The following is an 18,258-nucleotide window of genomic DNA, read 5'->3' as shown; positions in this document are numbered from 1 at the left end:
CTCCTCTAGCTTCTGGGGATTGGCTGGCAATCTTTGGCGTTCCTTGGCATCTTGAAGCATCACCTCAATCTCTGCCTTCATCTTTCCCTAACACTCTTCCTGTGTGTGCTTGTCTGTCTCCAGATTTCCCCTTTTTATAAGGACATCAGTCACATGGGATTGGCCTACTGTAGTGACCTCGTTTTAACTTGATTGCCTTTGTAAAGACCTTGTCTCCAAATAAGGTCACATTCTGAGGTACTGGGGATTAGGACTTCCACATATGAATTTGGGAGGGGACACAATTCAACCCATAACAATAGGTTTTGCCAACTTTTCCTCCACAGAAGTTGTGCCATTTCACATTCTCAGCAATGGAGTGATTATTTCTCCACAGCCTTGCCAAGAGTTTGCTGGCAAACTTAGATTTTTTTTGCCAAACTGTTGGGTGGGAAATGATGTCTCAGTCTTATTTTAATTTCTGTTTTCATTTTTAAGAAATTTATGTGAGTTTGAATGTATTTTCCTATGTTTAAGGGCAATTTGTATTTCTTTTTCTCTGAACTGTTTGTTCACGTCCTTTGCTAATTATTTTCTGTTTGGCATTTATACTCTTGATTTCAAGGTGTTATTTATGTATTAAGGAGATTCATGTTTGACTGTGATATGATATGAAAATATTTTTCCCAGTTTGTCATTTATCTTTTGACTTTGCTTGGAGTGTTTTCTGCACGTATAAAACAGCTTTAAGAAACTGTTTTAGAAAAATTTATCAGTTATTTCCTTTGTGACTTCTTGATTTTGAGTCTTGATTACAAAGTCTTTTTCTACTCCAAGATTATAAACTAATTTTCTCATATTTTGCTCTAGTATGTTTGGCATTTCATTTTTTATATTTAAATCATTGATTCATTTGGGACTTATCCTGCAAATAGTATGAGATACGGATCCAGGTTCGTCTTTTTCTAGATGGCTACCTGTCTCTAAGTCAGTCATTTGAGATGCCACTTTTCCATGTATTTACTACATTTTCATTGGTATTTGGATCTGTTTCTGGGTTTTCTATTCTACTCCATTGACCTTTTTTCTGTTCATGTACAAATACTTCACTATTTCAGATACTGAAGTTTTACAGAACATTCTTATAGGACTAGCACGAATCATAAGCGTACAACTTAAATAATTATCACAGAGTGAACACACTTATGTAACCACCACCCAAGTAAAGAAATAAAACATTATCAACACTCTAGAAAACCTCATTATGTCCACTCCTCATCACTATGCTCAGCCTCCTTCCTAAAGGAAACCTTTATCCTGACTTCCCTAAATTAGTTCTTCTTTTATATATATATATGGAATCCTATAGAATTTATTCTGTTATGTTTGGCTTCTTTTACTCAAATTATATTTTTTAGAGTCATCCATATTGTGTGAATCTATAGTTTGTTTTCTTTCCTGTATGTTATTCTATTAAATGAAATACTATAATATATTTATTTGTTCTACTGTTGATAGACATTTGGGTCATTTCTGCTTTTGACTCTTTGGAATAATACAACTGTGAACATTAGTTTATATATTGTCACACATAATGGATAAACATTTCTGTTGGACATCTTTCTTTGCATTCTTTTAATGGTGTAATCTGATCAACCGAAGATTTTAATTTTAGTATAGTCTAATTTACCAGTCTTTTCCTTATGGTTAGTGCTTTTGTGTCCTAGAAACTTTTCATTCCCAAAGATCATGAAGACATTCCTCTGAGTTACTTTTAAAAGCTTTATTATTTTACCTTTCACATTCAGATCCACAAGCCACCTGGAATTGATTTGTGTGTGGTTTGAGGTAGGGATCAGGTTTCATTTGGATAACAGCTTGATCCAGCAGCAGTGATTGAAAAGATCATACTTTCTCCATTGCTCTGCAATGCTGCTTTTTCCATAAATTAAGTGTCCATATATGGATGGGTCTGTTTCTGAAGTCTCTTCTCTATTCTGTTGAACAATTTTTCTGTCCTTGCACAGTACCATATTGTCTTAATGTGTTTACTTTTATAACAAGTCTTGAGAGCCAGTAGACTTATTCTATTTGTTCTTCTCCTACAAATATGTCTTGGCTCTTCTAGGCCTTTGCATTTCTGTATAAATTTTGAATTAGCTTGTTAATTTCCAAAAAGCCTACTGGAATGTTAATTGGAATTGCATTGAATCTAGAGTTCAAGTTGGGGAGAACTGACTTCAAGTCCGTGTGAGTCTTCAAGTCCATGAACACAGTATCCCTCTATTCATTTAGTGTGACAAGATGTTCCAGGCTCATCTCGGGTATTTCCTATCCTAGACCAGGGATCAGCCATTTCTCCAAGGAGTTCTGATTTTGCTTAGGGGCAAGTGGTATTTAGAAACTTCAGTCTCAGTGCAGTGCCAGACGTGCCATTGCTTTTGGGTGAGTTATTATTTCTATACTTTTTCAGCAGCTAGAGATATGAAATACAAAATTTTAAGGATAAAACACAACTTGCCTTCATGCAGATCTTCCATTCCACACTCAGAACCTCTGAGCTTTGAGCCCTGCCTCAGTGACCCTACACTCGCATGTCCTTCTCCTGTGTTGAAAGCCCCAGTTCTTGGCGTCACCAACGTAATGACTCATTTGCTTTATCCTGTAATTCACACAACAATACCAGTAATACCACCCAAAATATGATAACTTAAAACAGTTTTAATATTTGCCACAGTTCCTTTATTTTTAGGTTCTGTACTGTCAGAGATGTACAGTCATATGTAGTGTGTTCTGTAGTCGCCTTTCAAAGTTCTCCTCTGGGAAATTATGCTGCCCACTTGATACATAGAGTCATTTGTTTATTTTACTTTTTATTTTTAGGATTTGTTTTTTTAATTTTAATTTTGTTTTTGTAATCATATAGTATTTTACATTCTTCCAAAGTCAAAAATTCAAATTTTGATTTTTTTACATTAGATTTTTTTACTTCATTTGAAACATATTTGTGTATACTGTCAGGTAACTTTAACTGTATATTTCCTCCAGTTTAATTATTGTTCTATCATTATTTATTAAATTGTTAAGTTTTTTCCAAGTTTTTTGAAATACCACCTTAACGTATATGTAATTTCTATGTATGTATATGAGGAGGACCATGTTATTCTATTCCTACCTTTTTGAACATGGATGTTTATGAGCAATGAATATTGATTTTTATTTAATACTTTTCCTCTATTTTGAGGTGATCAAAATTTTTTTCCTAATTTAAATACTGATGTGATATATTTTATATTTTCAAATGTGTTTCAGATATAAATCATACTTGGTTCTAACAAGTATTTCAACATACTTTGAATTCTATTTGCAGATATACACAGAATTTTTTAGGGAGAGTAATTGATAACTTTGTCAATTTGTTTCTTGGTTAGGCCTTATCTGTTTTATCATGTCTGTTTGGAAAAAGCATTATAGGAGCTTAAAAGAGAACTGAACTATACCTCTGAGCTTTGGGTAGGCTTGCATAAAGGGAGTATTTCTCTGAATACTTAGGGACAATGAAGTATGTTCCTGTAAGCCACTAGAGCTTTCTCCTTTTGTTTTTCCAGGACTTAATCTACCCCAACCCTACAAAGTGTTTTTGATCCTTGAAGTTTTTCTTGTTTGTGTAAACAAGAGACTGAAAATAGGGGTTGCCCTAGGGAGGGGAATTGAGTGACAGTAAGAGGGAGACTTATTTTACTATACCTTTTTAAAAAAAGTGTGGTAAATATATATAATACAAAATTTGCCATTTTAGCCGTATTTAAGTGTACAGTTCAGTGCCATTATTTATGTTCACAATGTCGTGCAACCATCACCTTTATCTAGTTCCAATCTTTTCCGTCGCTCCAAACAGAAACTATATATCCATTAAGTAATACCTCCCCCTTCCCCCTCCTCCTCAACCCTTGGTATCCTCCCATCTACTTTCTGTCAGCATGGATTTGCCTACTATAGGTATTTCGTATAAGTGGAATCATACAATATTTGTTCTTTGGTGTCTGGCTTATTTCACTTAACAAAGTGTTTTTGAGGTTCATCCATGTTGCGGTATGTATCAGAACTTCATTCTTTTTAAGGCTGAATAATATTACGTTGTATGTTTGTTCATTCATCTGTTGATGAACATTTGGGTTGTTTCCACCTTTTGGCTATGGTGAATAATGCTGCTATGAACATTGGCTTACAAGTATTGTTTGAGTCCCTATTTTCAATTCTTTTGGGTATATACCTAAGAGTAGAATTGCTGGGTCATATGGTAATTCTATGTTTAACTTTTCTGGAAGCACCAAACCGTTTTCCACAGTGACTATGCCATTTTTTATTCCCACTGGCAATGTGCAAGGGTTCCAGTTTCTCCGCATCCTTCCTAACACTTGCTATTTTCTGTTTTGTTTTTTTTTAGTTTTTAAAATAATAGTCATCCTAATGGGTATGAAGTGGTACTTACTGTGGTATTGATATGTATTTCCCCAGTGTTGTATGAGATTGACCATTTTTTCATGTACTTATTGTCCATTTGTATATCTTCTTTGGAGAAATGTCTATTCAAGTCTTTTGCCCATTTAAAAAGTTTGGTTATTTGTCTTTTTGTTGTTGAGTTGTAGGAATTCTTTATATATTCTGGACATTAAACCCTTATCAGATATTAAACCCTTATCAGATATATGTAGTTTTCTTTTGTTGTAGTGTCTTTGTCTAGCTGGCTCATAGAATGAGTTAGGAAGTGTTCCCTCCTCTTCAGTTTTGGAAGAATTTGAGAAGAATTGGTATTAATTCTTCTTTAAATGTTTCGTAGAATTCACCCTGAAGCCATGTGGTCCTGGGGTTTTCTTTGTTGGGAGGTTTTTGATTACTGATTCAATCTCTTTACTTGTTATAAGTTTATTCAGATTTTCTATTTCTTCGTGAGCCATTTTTGGTAGTGTGTCTTTCTGGGAATTTTTCTATTTCATCTAGTTTATCCAGTCTGTTGGCATACAGTTTTTCCTAGTATTCTCTTATAATCCTTTTTATTTTTGTAATGTTGGAAGTAATGTCCCTTCTGTCATTTCTTTTTTTTTTTTTTTTTGTGAGGAAGATCAGCCCTGAGCTAACATCCATGCGAATCCTCTTCTTTTTTTGCTGAGGAAGACTGACCCTGGGCTAACATCTGTGCCCATCTTCCTCCACTTTATATGGGACGCCGCCACAGCATGGCTTGACAAGCGGTGCATTGGTGTGCGCCCGGGATCCGAAGCCGGGCCGCCAGCAGCGGAGTGTGCGCACTTAATCGCTATACCACGGGGCCAGCCCCCTTCTGTCATTTCTGATTTTAGTAATTTCAGGCTTCTCTCCTTTTTTCTTAGTCAATCTAGCTAAGGATTTGTCAATTTTGTTGATCTTTTCAAAGAACCAGCTTTTGGTTTTGTTGTTTTTCTATTCACTATTTTGGTTATTTCTCCTTTAATTTTTATTGCTTTCCTTTGGTTATCTATGGGTTTAGTTTGCTCTTCTCTTTCTAGTCCTTAAGGTATACAGTTATATTATTGATTTGAGATAATCACCTCAGATTGCCTGCAGGAGGTTTGCTCAGCTCCCCTCTGCTTCCTGCTGTTGGTAACTGACCCTGAGCCCTCCCTGAAGACTGTATGAAAGAGTTGTTGAGTGGGTTCAAACTCCCTCTGTGGCTGAGTTTCTCTCTCTTTTTTTTGTGAGGAAGATTAGCCCATCTTCCTCTATTTTGTATGTGGGATGCCTGCCACAGCATGGCTTGATGAGCGGTGTGTAGGTCCATGCCGGGATCCGAACCTGTGAACCCCCGGGCCGCCGAAGCAGAGTGACCGAACTTAACCACTATGCCACCGGGACGGCCCCATGGCTGAGTTTCTTAAGATTCTAATTTGCCATGCCAGCCTACATATGGCTGTTAAAATTTGGGGTGGTTTCTGTTACAAACCCTGTCTGTGCTGGATTCCTCCTCCTCTTCCTGCTGTCCACCACCAAGGATGAGAGCAGTTGTAGTCTCGTCTCTGCTACTTGGAGCTCATCACTTTCTGGAATTTGTCCAGTAAGATCTCTTTGTTCCTTTAGCTCTTTGATTTTTTTTTTTTTTGTGAGGAAGATCAGCCCTGAGCTAACATCCATGCTAATCTTCCTCTTTCTGCTGAGGAAGACCGGCTCTGAGCTAACATCTATTGCCAATCTTCCTCCTTTTTTTTCCCTGAAGCCCCAGTAGATAGTTGTATGTCATAGTTGCACATCCTTCTAGTTGCTGTATGTGGGACTCTGCCTCAGCATGTCCGGAGAAGCGGTGCGTTGGTGCACGCCCGGGATCCAAACCTGGGCCGCCAGTGTCGGAGTGTGCACACTTAACCGCTAAGCCACGGGGCCGGCCCTTTGATTTCTTTTTAAACGATGGTTTTATAGTTTATTTGGCTTGTTCAGGTTGTTAGGATGAGAGAAACTATCTCTTTCAACTTTCTCTGGACAGATTGGAAGTGGAACTCCTAAGGTATGTTCTTTTGTGTTTATTTTTCAGATTAATATATTTTGGTGGCTATGGGTGTAGGAGACACAGTGAACTCCAGGACTGTTTTGATGTTCATGATGCATCTTGGGTAAGAGAGTCTTCACTGTTTACATGTTCCTCTGATTTAGTATTTCCTTAAAGTCTTTAGAAATAATGAGCCCACTCTTTCTCATTTTAATTTGCCATAATTGACACTATGAAAAAAGTACGTTTTCTGTCTTTGGATTTGAATTTGGTTGGAAGAGGTTCTTTTGCCTGATGATATTAGATTTCATGGCTGCTGGCAGAGCAGTTTCTCTTCTTACGTTGTTAATCACTTATACCTGCTTCTGTTAGACAAAGAGAGGCTTGAGCACAACTTGGAAATACTTTGTTCATAGGTAACCACAATGGCCGTTTGCTGGCATACGCCTTCCTTTAGGTCTGTCCACCAGAACTGTTCATAGCTCAGACTGGCCTCTGTAAGAGTGAGGAAGTTGGTAGTGATATTACCTTTCCTACTTACTATTACTGGTAAGAGAATAAACTGTTATTAAGGAAAGAAGTCATGACTTATAAAAATGAAATCTTTTAAAAGAAAATGTTAAAAACCATTGATCCCACCACCAAGGTACACAGTAACTCTTCAGTTATGCCTTCTGCCAATGTATATTATTATTGTAAGTTATTAATGTATATGTACATTTTGTGCATATCTCTTTGTATGTGAATCTTTAAAAAATTCTCCATGTATCTTCATGGTTTTTGAGTTTTTAAATGAAATAACTTTAAAGCTTTTCTACTTAACAGTATTACTGATAATTTTCAGAAATATAACTTCCCAATTACTTATATCTAATTATTTTTACTCATTAGCGAAATCTCTCATTTTTTCCCTCCCTTAGTACAGTTAGGGTAATGATCATGTCCTGAAGTTTCTGGTATACAAGTAGACTTTTTTGTTTAGATTCTAAACTAAGTAAATTGTTTAGTTTATTTGACTTGTTTGACAAGTCCTGACAAAAATGAATGATGTATTTTTGACATAGAACATAAAACTGGCACAGAGGTAAGCTAGAGTAGTGACAGAGAATTTCAGCATTCTGGAAGATGCTGAGTACAGTATAACTGCTCACTCTTTGCCTTGCCGACAGCTTGTCACTTAGACGAGAGTGAGCATACAAGAACAAATTGCTTGGTTAAGTAGAAGTGATTGGAACTTTTGGAAAAAGGAACTATGGTCCCCTAAATTTTCTAATAGCAAAAATTAGGAATTCTGAGCTTATGCTTTAGGAAAACAGATTTCAAAATGTAAATATCATTCTGTCCTCTGCAATTTTAAAAGAGACAGTCCTTTGAGAGAACTGGAAGATTGTCAGCAGGTAAACTTATGACTCACTGCAAGCCGTGCTGTGAGAAGAAACGTTGCCAGGTGCTGCTGCACTTGGTCTGGGGACCGCACTCTGTGAGCCACTGCTGCGTGCGTTAGCTGTGTGACTATGGTCACACTTAACTCTGCTTCTGTAAAGCTGTCTCTTATTTCACCAGTAAATATGCAATGAAACTATAACCATAATCTAAAAATTATAAAAGCTTTTAAATATTTTAAAAATTTCTGTCGTAGGAAGAGCAGATGTTCTGGGGATGGCACAATGATGTTCATGTATTTGACACAAAGACACAGAGTTGGTTTCAACCAAAAATTAAAGTAAGTATTGTGAAAAGTTACCTTTATATTCATATTATTCATTGATACTTTTAAAATCTACTTTTTGGGGCCGGCCTGGTGGCGCAAGTGGTTAAGTGCGTGCGCTCCGCTGCGGCGGCCCGTGGTTTGCCGGTTCGGATCCCGGGCACGCACTGACACACCGCTTGGCAAGCCATGCTGTGGCGGCATCCCATGTAAAGTGGAGGAAGATGCTCACGGATGTTAGCCCGGAGCCAGTCTTCCTCAGCAAAAAAAGAGGAGGATTGGCAGATGTTAGCACAGGCCTGATCTTCCTCACCAAAAAAAATTTAAAAAAATAAAATCTATTTTTTTACTAAATTATTTGGATTTTAATAATTGAGTTTGTAATCACATACAAAGGAGTTCTCTTGAGTACTGTCACTAATATTATTTTTTTATTATTTTTTAAATCATTTAATTCTTTTTTTAATACATATTTTTCTCCAAGTTAGCTAAGATTTCTAGAAAAATCTTCTACAGAGGTGCCATCATCATTCTTTTCACAAATGTGATGCTCTGACTTAATGAAGGCTCTTTAAAAAAGTCCTTTCATAACAAAGCCCATGATTTCATAAACCCTTGAAATTAGAGCTAAATGCAATTATAGCATGACAAAAATACATTATTAACATTTGTCATGTGCTAGTGAGCAAACACAAATTCAAATTAGTTTAAGCAATAATGAATTTTCTCGTAGCTGGAAAGTGTATTTGGAGTGGCTCACACAGTGGAAGCCAGAGCTGCAGGGGCCCAGGGCCTCAGGACCTGGGGCAGGGTCCTCAGCACCATCATGGTACTTTCTGGCTCTCCTTGTGAGCCAGCCTCCTTCTGTCTGCTGGAGACCAGCCGGCTCGTTGAGGAGGGAATATGGCCCTGGCTACACAAGCAGTTCTTTCTCTTGGTGCTGTATTCTCTCAGTGTCTACAGATCAGTTGTAGAAAAGGACTCTGGCTCCACTTGGGCACGTTCCCACTCTTTACATCACTTCCTGCTGCCAAGGGGATGACTGGTCAGGCCCGAGTCTCAGGCCTGTCCAGGGGAGCAGGGGCTTATGATGGATAAGCTCACCAGCACCATGCAGAATAGGATGCAGAACAGGCAAAGTACACACACTCCTTGCAGTCCAACTTCTCTTGGTGGGAGTGATGGGAGGCTTGATGCAAAACAGTCAGTGTTACAGTCTGACCTGCTCAGCGTCCTCTTTGTGCAAGCAGTGAATTTCAGGTTTCCATGCTCTCCTGTTCTCTTCACCCCATTTCTAATTTTAGAACTGATCAACTCTCAGTCTTTTATACTTGTTGATTGAATTTTCCTTCAGTCAGCATTTAAATTTTAAAATTTGTGTCTTTTATTAATGACATAAAAGCATTTTATCTCTGTTAAAATAATTTCATGTTAGCAAGCATGTGGAGAGAAATAGTATTGAGACTGGATCTGCTGAAACTCATCCTAGATCTCTTTCAGGCCCCTTAACCCTCGACATCCTTAGAGAGTGAGCCAGGCTCTGGAGCCACCGCAGGCATATTTTTAGAGTATGCTCCTGCACGTAAGGGAGCTGAGGGAGCTTGTCATCAGTTCTTTGGGCTTCTGGTCTTTCTCTGACTCCTCTCTCTCCTTACTTTAATTGCTATCCCTCCCCTCCTCTGCTCCAACAGAAGTACATGACATCTGCTAATGATGCTATTTTAGTTACTACTTCACAATGTTTTCACTGTAATTTCCCTGAGGATGTCTTCAAATAAAATCTTATGTTGTTGGTATTCCATCTGAAAGTTTTCTGACATGGTTGTAGCTGGAATCTGTTATTTTTATTTAAAATAAATAAATGTTACTTTAAAATTTTTATTTAAAATGTTTATTTTTTAGAGACATTCTTCAATTACTTCATTATTCCCAAATATCTGCATCAAAAGGCAAGGCAACATGGTAGAGTGTAACAATTTTTGGCATTGAAGTTGAAAGAAATGGATTTGCATTCTAATTGTGTCAGAAGAGAGCTGTGTTCTTTATGAGCCGTGTACCGTGTCATCTGTACAACGGAAGGGTCGACAGTGTTTTCCTCTGTGGGATTTTTACCCCATAAGAGCAATATGTAGGAATATGGATCTTGGAGTTATTTTCATACCTAATAATCCTTGTGCATTATTTGCGCAGTTAAGCACGCAGACTAATGCAAATGTCATTTCTTTGTTTTGCTTGGAATTGTATAAACTCGGTTTATTCAGCAGCTTTGGTTGGCTATTAAATCTATTTGATAAATAAGAAAGGAGAAATTCAGTATTTATTTCATAATAAATGTGTGTATAGTAGAAGAATTTTTCTCAAATTTCAAATCAGGGATGGGGTAATAATACAAATTTTGTTTTGCTGGAAGGACTGGGAACCACAACTCAAATGTTTCTCTCTCATTTATTTAAGTGTTACATAGGTAATATCTGAATTATTTCTTACCGTGTTGACTTCAGCACTGTCACTCAGGTAAGCCTGAAAAGTCTAGGAAATTATGATACTGGATGTGGAACTTAAATTTCCTATGCCCACGTTCAGCAGTCAATGAGCTGAAAATGCTGAGTTCTTTCAGAAGGTGGAATGAAATACATAAACAAAGGCACCCACCGTGAACACATGGAAATGATGCAGAAAATTCTTCCTTCAAATCTTATTCATTCATCTACCCATTATACTCTCCTTTCCCACCAATCCAAAACTTCTCTGAAGACAAGATCTGCTATATTTATTCAAAATATAAAGAAGTTATCAGTTAATGAGCAGAGTTTTAGTAAGAGATAAAGCACTGTTTGGCTTAAGCCAAAAATGAAGTTCCTATTGTGGAATTTGAAGCACTAGGAGTTTTGGGCACAGATTTGATTTTTTTGGTCTCTGAGATCATCACACTGTGTACTGCTCACTCTTGTGGTGGGGGGGGGCGGGGAGGAGGGAGGGAGAGAATCTTTTTAAACTTGATTTGTAAATCCTTATATTTTAAGCTAAAATTTATATGAAATCTTATTTTGCTAAATAGTGTCAGGCATTTAAGAAAAACACTTTAAAAAGTAAAGATCAGGGTAAAAAAATTTCATTCTTGAAGAGTAGTATTTGTCTATAGTTATTACTATTTAGAATGAACTTTTGCGTTAGGGTTTTTAACTGAGCTACATAGGTGATGGTACCTTAGCGGTCAAGTATTTCTCATGCTGAGCATTGGAACGTGACCTCATTCCAGATATTTCAAGTCCCTGTGCTGTTCTCTGCTGTCTGCTTGCAGGGTGGAGTCCCCCCACAGCCACGAGCCGCCCACACGTGTGCAGTTCTTGGAAATAAGGGCTATGTCTTTGGTGGACGTGTTTTGGTTAGTGTTTCTGATGGAAATGGTCTTTTTATGTGTGATGCTTCTTATAAAAATTTATCCTCTGATTTTGTGGAACAACTGAACATTCAAATAATCTAGAGATTAAAATAGCATTCAATAATATCTTTTATTTATCTTCTATTCCCCAGACTATACGTGAGTAATCACACATGATTATAAATCATATTTTAATGAGGAGAATCCTTCACTTCAGTGTAGTATCAGAAAAATATAATTTCTTATTTTCTAAATCCTATTAGTTTAAACTCATTTCTTCCTTTCCCCCTTGACATATTAATTTGGTAGCTCTATGTTAATTTTATTAATGCTTAGCATTGTTTCCCAATTTGTAAACTTCTGATGTTAAGTAAAATAGAATCTATTTTTAATCTGAACTTATTTTAAAACCAAAATTTTAGCCCATGAAAGATGTAAAACACTGACCCATTTACATACTTTTATTTTAGCAAACTAGGATGAATGATTTGCACTATCTAAACTTAGATACCTGGACTTGGTCTGGAAGGTAAGCTTGAAATTTAAGTATGTTTTAATCTATCGACATTTCTCTGTGTGTGTGTTTGTGTGCATGCCATAATCCAAGTTTAGGTTTCTAAAACTGAACTGGTAATTTTCCCTTCAGATTATATGTCCAAGCAAGGAATATACAGATTTAAATATAGAGGTTGTTCTTTAACCAAACTATATAAAACATGAGAATACTAGCTGTTGAAAATTGATTATGTCAAAGTACTGGTTTTATGTTATGTATTCTCAATGACTGCTCAGTAGAATAAATGAAGAAATAGTTTAATGGGGTCATCACAGTGAACAGATAACGGAGTGAGTAAAAGTCAGATTTTGTTCATGGCTTATAATATAGATTTAGCAATAAAATAAGTATATTTAGCTATCAGTTCAGCTGCTCATATAATGAGATGAAACCAGAGCTATATATTATTCCAAAGTATAAATACTATTAAGAATAAAACCATGAAAGTGCCAAGAAGAAAATATAGCAGATTATCTTGAAAATCTTGGCATGGAGAAAGCTTTTCTAAAGATGATATAAACCCAAAATTCATAAATGAAAGGATTGATTGATAAGACCACTTAAGAATTGAATATTTCTGTTTAGAAAAATATACCACAAAAAAAGTTAAAAAAGCAAACTGGAAAATGCAAACAAAAATACCCTAGAAGTAATATTTACAGTATTTCTGACAGAGAGGGCTAAGATCCACAAGAACTAAGAAAATCAGTAAGAAAAAGAGAAATAGGGCCCGCCCGGTGGCGTAGTGGTTAAGTTCGAGCACTCCGCTTCGGCAGTCTGGGGTTCACCGGTTTGGATCCCAGGCTCAGACCTACTCATAGCTCATCAAGCCATGCTGTGGAGGCATCCCAGATGCAAAATAGAGGAAGATGGGCATAGATGTTAGCTCAGGGGCAGTCTTCCTCAAGCAAAAAGAGGAAGATTGGCAACAGATGTTAGCTGAGTGACAATCTTCCTCACCAAAAAAACAAAAGAAAAAGAAAAAGAGAAGTAATCCACTAGGAAAGTGGACGAAGAACATGAAGGAGCAATTCAGAGAAGAAACGCAAATAGGCAAAAATTATTTTTAAAAGATGTTCAACTTCATAGATTATTAAAGAAATGGAGGGGCCAGCCCAGTGGTGTAGTGGTTAAGTTCACGAACTCCGCTTTGGCGCCCTGGGGTTCTCAGGTTCAGATCCCAGGCGTGAACATACACATCACTCATCAAGCCATGCTGTGGTGGCATCCCACATACAAAGTAGAGGAAGATTGGCATAGATGTTAGCTCAGGGACAATCTTCCTCAAGCAAAAATCTTCCTCATCAAAAAAAAAAAAGAAATGGAAATAAAGTATAGTTTTCACTTATAGATAAAAATAATTTAAAATGACCAGTGTGTGTTAGGTTGCAACAACACAGTTAGTAGGAGTATAAATTGGTACAATTTTTCTGGAAGGTATTTTGACAATATGTTTAAAATATAAAATGGAGTTTCATATTTTAAACCAGTGTATATATGTTTGTTTGCACATATTTATGTATGTATGCACATACAAAGATGTTTATTGCAATATTATTTATAAAAGCAAAAACTTGATATCAACCCTCATGTCCACAAGTGGGGATTGTTTAAATTGTGGTACATTTGCCCAAAGGGCTGCCATGCTTCCATTACCAAAGGAGACTGTACTTCATGGAAGTATTCTACAACATACTAGTTGAGTGAAAAAAAGTTATGGAATAGAGTATATGATATCATGTATATATTTTAATAAATATGTTTATATGTGCATTAAAGTCTAGAAAGATATATACCAAACTAGTATTATTTCTTATGCTGGAGGACAGGATTATAGGCGAGCTCTCCTTTTTAAAAAAATATTTTTGTGGTTGTTGAATGTTTTGTAACCAAAATGTTTCCTTTCTTTTTTCTCAAAATGTTTCTGATAGTCAACAAAAACAATAAAAATATTTCCAGTTTGGAAAAAATAAATTACATCTTCTACAAATGGCTCGTGTTATTCTGGAGCATTCCAGAATGCTGGAGAATGGTGTCTTCTCACCTCCTAAATAGTTAAACATTTGTGCTTCTAACTTGTGCTTATGTTTTTATTTCTGTTTTTATTTTTTTAAGAATATGACAGCATTTGTCTGAAATCTTTAGGGGTTTATCTTGCATCTGCAATGGCTTTGCATGCTTTTATTTTGAAGTTAGAGAAGCAAGCATTTTCAGGCGAAGATAATGCTTTGGGAAATTCTACAACAAATAGACCAAAGTAAAAACAATAACAACAAAAGCCCAAAATGTCCTTGAAGAAATCAGCTGAAAACACAAAATTAAACATGAAACAACAGTAAAAAATTACAGACATAAAAAAATTAGGTTAAAAAACCGAAGAAGTTATATTGATTAACGAACAAGAATGATGCTGAGTGTGCATTGTGAATCAACTGGGACTTGATTTTTTAATTTTCAGCCTGTGTTCTGTGACCAGGTGGCATAGATGCTAAGTGGAAAGATTGTTTAAATTCATCTAAGAATTTAAGAATGTTTTTAAAATATTCATGTAGGTGGGATTAGTAAAATCAACTTTTTTTTTTTTGAGGAAGATTCGCCCTGTGCTAACATCTGTTGCCAATCTTCCTCTTTTTGTTTGAGGACAATTGTCCCTGAGCTAACATCTGTGCCAGTTTTCCTTCACTTCGCATGTGGGTTGCTGCCACAGCATGGCTTGACAAGTGGTGTAGGTCTGCGCCCGGGAACCAAACCCGGGCTGCTGAAGTGGAGCGCATCAAACTTAACCACTAGGCCACAGGGCCAGCCCCTAAAATCAACTTTTTTTTTAAAGTAGTGAGACCAGTTTTTTCCTTTAAGATCTGAGATGATCAAAAACCTTTTATTTTAGCTAACACAGTCCCTATATTTTTTCCCCTTGACACAGGATTCCCGTTAATGGAGAAAATCCCAAACACCGGTCATGGCATACTTTAACGCCAATAGCTGATGATAAGCTTTTCCTTTTTGGTGGACTAAGTGCAGACAATATTCCATTAAGTAAGTCAATTGAAGTTCAGCCTACAGTTATTATCTTACTCGTTTCTCTTACTTGTATTTGGTACTTAGGATGTCTTCCTTTTTTGCTGAATTGCCTTGATCCCCAACTATATGCTTGCATTAAGAATTAGAACAGAAGGGGCCCGCCCGGTGGTGCAAGCGGTTAAGTGCGTGCGCTCCGCTGCGGCGGCCCAGGGTTTGCCGGTTTGGATCCTGGGCACGCACCGACATGCCGCTTGTCTAGCCATGCTGTGGCAGCGTCCCATATAAAGTGGAGGAAGATGGGCACGGATGTTAGCCCAGGGCCAGTCTTCCTTAGCAAAAAGAGGAGGATTGGCAGATGTTAGCTCAGGGCTGATCTTCCTCACACACACAAAAGAAGAATTAGAATAGAAGACCCCTTTGCTTTCATGCTCGTGGCTCTCCGAGTTCTCCTGTTCCCTGGGCATAGAGAAAAGGAAGGGTAGTTGAACCTGGCTGAATTAAAGCCCCTTTCAACTGTAATACTCTGTGATTCTGTGTTCTTGTTTTTGATCCACATGCTTATACAGCAGGCTGGAATGGGGATTAGAAGAGTAGCCTTTCCCAGGAGGCTTGGAAATGGAAGGTGGGTAGGCCAGTTGCTTCTCTTTTTGTTCCAGAAGTATAAAGGAAAATGCTTAGCTAAAATTTTTTACGTCCTGTTGCTGCTGATCCCAATGGCTATGAGTTTTGTAATGCAGTTTTTCTTTCAGCAGTAGAATTGCGCCCTCAGGATGGGCAAATGACCAAGAACATTGACTTCTTAGTTTGACATGTTAGATGTTTTGTATTTTCTTGACTCAGAAGTTTTCTATGGCTAGAGATGTTTTCATTAAAAAACCTTATATACCATTAAAACCATTTATATAATTTTATGTAAGATCTGGATACAACCATTTGATTTTTCTTTTCTTTTTTTTTTTTAATTTATTTATTTTTTCCCCCAAAGCCCCAGTAGATAGTTGTAGGTCATAGCTGCACATCCTTCTAGTTGCTGTATGTGGGACGCGGCCTCAGCATGGCCGGAGAAGCGGTGCATCGGTGCACACCCGGGATCCGAACCCGGGACACCAGTAGCGGAGCGTGCGCACTTAACCGCTAAGCCATGGGGCCAGTCCCTGATTTTTCAACAAAAATTTATTGAGCATCAACTGTGCGTCTGGCAGTCTGATGGCCAACAAACTCCAGAGGCTGGTGGGAGAAGCGGCAGTTCCTTGTAGGGCATATTAGTTATTGCAGATTGTTATGCTTCTCCAATTTGTGGGGTTTTCAGTTAGAAGAGATTTGGAATCTAATCAAAATCTAACATTCTGTTCCTTTTGCTAGGGGTTGTTTAATGTCATATCTTCATGAGCTCTCGTGTTTTGAATTCCTTCTTGCTGTTTTTGGTCATTGACCTCTGGGGAACTCAGTGTTCTAACTCTTGGTCCAGTCAGTTTCCTCCCTTACAGATTTAGCTTAAGATATGGTCATATGGGTATTAGATGATACCAAGACATTATTTTTAGTTTTGTCGACTGTGATGATGGCATTGTGGTTATATGATGATGGTGTTGTGGTTATGTAAAAAATGTCCATTTTTTTAGTGATGCTTACTGAAGTGTATATGGGGAAAATGTAGGAGATCTGGGATTTGCTTTAGAATCATTCAGCAACAAGAATAACAAGAAGAGAGATGGAGCACATGTGGCAAACTCTTGATCGTTGTTGAATCTGGGATAGGTGAGGGCTCATTGTCACGTCCACTCTACTTTTGTATATGTCTGAAAATTTTTATGATAAAATATGCACACACACTAAAGATATTCATATAAATGTAGCATTATAAATTTGGAAAAAAATTAAAATTTTATCCCAAAGACCGAATCTTAACTTCTGAACTGCCGTAATCTTGCAGGTGATGGTTGGATTTATAATGTCATGACAAATTGTTGGAAACAACTTATGCATTTACCTAAAACAAGACCCAGGTAAGCCCAGAAGTTGACAAATGGTAATATAGTTAAGAATTTTTAAAGTATTAAAATATAGCACTGAATTTATAGTGTTTGCCATTAAAACCATAAATCATCCAGAAGGATATCTTTCAAAAAGGCTTGATGTTACCTAAATCATTTAATTATCATTTTAATTGTATCTGATTGTTAGAAATGCTCTATTCTGTTTCCACTCATATTTGCATATTTGAAAATATTTCTTTAGGTAAATGTATAATCTTGCCTGATATATATGAAAATGCTAAGAAATTGAAAGCATCATGTAATGTTAATATTTTTAATAAGTAGATAAGAATGGGCTTGGCTTTAGTAGTATTTGTTTTTGGAAGAGGTTTAGAGCAATTTAATCAGAAATTTCTTTCATGTTGGTCAAATAGATGACAGATTATTTATTTTCTTTATTAAGTGTATGATGTATGTGTTAATGTGAATTTTTTGAAAAAGAAAACATGTTACTTATTTGTGGTATATTATAAAGTAAAAATTGTAGAAACAATATACTATTATTAGACTACAAAGAAAACTATATTAGTATTGTAATTCTTATTTTTTTCTAATTTGATTGAGTAATATAATAAAGATATATTCGTAGGAAATTCAAATTCAGCACATTATAATCATTATAACCAATAATAGATTTTATTCTTTTTCATGCCATGTATTTCAGAATTTTTAAATTATAGATTATTTATACTAGTATGAAGTCAACTTAATGATAGGCATTTCAGAAATTTAATAAATGACAGTCAAGTAACTTACTTGAGAAAAAGCCTGAAAATATTTATATATATCTCAGTGTGTGTATCTGTATTAATATGCATACTACATTTAGAGTTTATCATAATTACATTTGTGATTCTTATATTTTCATATATAAAAATTCATTGGAATGTATTATTTTAGCAATTCTGGGTCTTTGAAATATATTTTTAATTTAAGGAGTTTTATCTTAAGAGCTGGGAGCCCAGAGCTCTAGCCTCTGTCCAGCTACTGCTTAGCTGTTGGGCTTTGGGAAAGTCACCTAAAGAAACTAAGCGTCAGCTTCTTCGTCTGTGAAGTGAA

At 36.5% G+C, this 18,258-nt stretch overlaps 2 protein-coding genes across 5 annotated transcripts in view; one reads left to right on the top strand and one right to left on the bottom strand.

The window, feature by feature from the left end:
• POLE2 (DNA polymerase epsilon 2, accessory subunit) overlaps positions 1 to 18,258 on the bottom strand; it is a 343,546-nt gene that overhangs the window by 53,670 nt on the left and 271,618 nt on the right. The gene's annotated exons all lie outside the window — the stretch shown is intronic.
• Positions 1 to 18,258, top strand: part of KLHDC1 (kelch domain containing 1) — a 44,352-nt gene that overhangs the window by 14,105 nt on the left and 11,989 nt on the right. For 2 of the 4 annotated variants that reach the window (XM_058540624.1, XM_058540625.1), the window contains exons 5-10: positions 6,542 to 6,620; positions 8,136 to 8,219; positions 11,506 to 11,589; positions 12,057 to 12,115; positions 15,066 to 15,178; positions 17,097 to 17,169. In XM_058540624.1, the coding sequence (XP_058396607.1) occupies positions 6,542 to 6,620; positions 8,136 to 8,219; positions 11,506 to 11,589; positions 12,057 to 12,115; positions 15,066 to 15,178; positions 17,097 to 17,169 (492 nt within the window). Of the gene's footprint in view, positions 1 to 6,541; positions 6,621 to 8,135; positions 8,220 to 11,505; positions 11,590 to 12,056; positions 12,116 to 15,065; positions 15,179 to 15,729; positions 15,786 to 17,096; positions 17,172 to 18,258 lie in introns of those variants that run through there. The other 2 variants (XM_058540626.1, XM_058540627.1) reach the window with 2 other exon arrangements.

The sequence above is a fragment of the Diceros bicornis genome, chromosome 5 (genome assembly GCF_020826845.1).
Source record: "Diceros bicornis minor isolate mBicDic1 chromosome 5, mDicBic1.mat.cur, whole genome shotgun sequence".
NCBI classification, from domain to species: Eukaryota; Metazoa; Chordata; class Mammalia; order Perissodactyla; family Rhinocerotidae; genus Diceros; species Diceros bicornis.
This window is presented reverse-complemented; position numbering and strand designations above follow the sequence as displayed.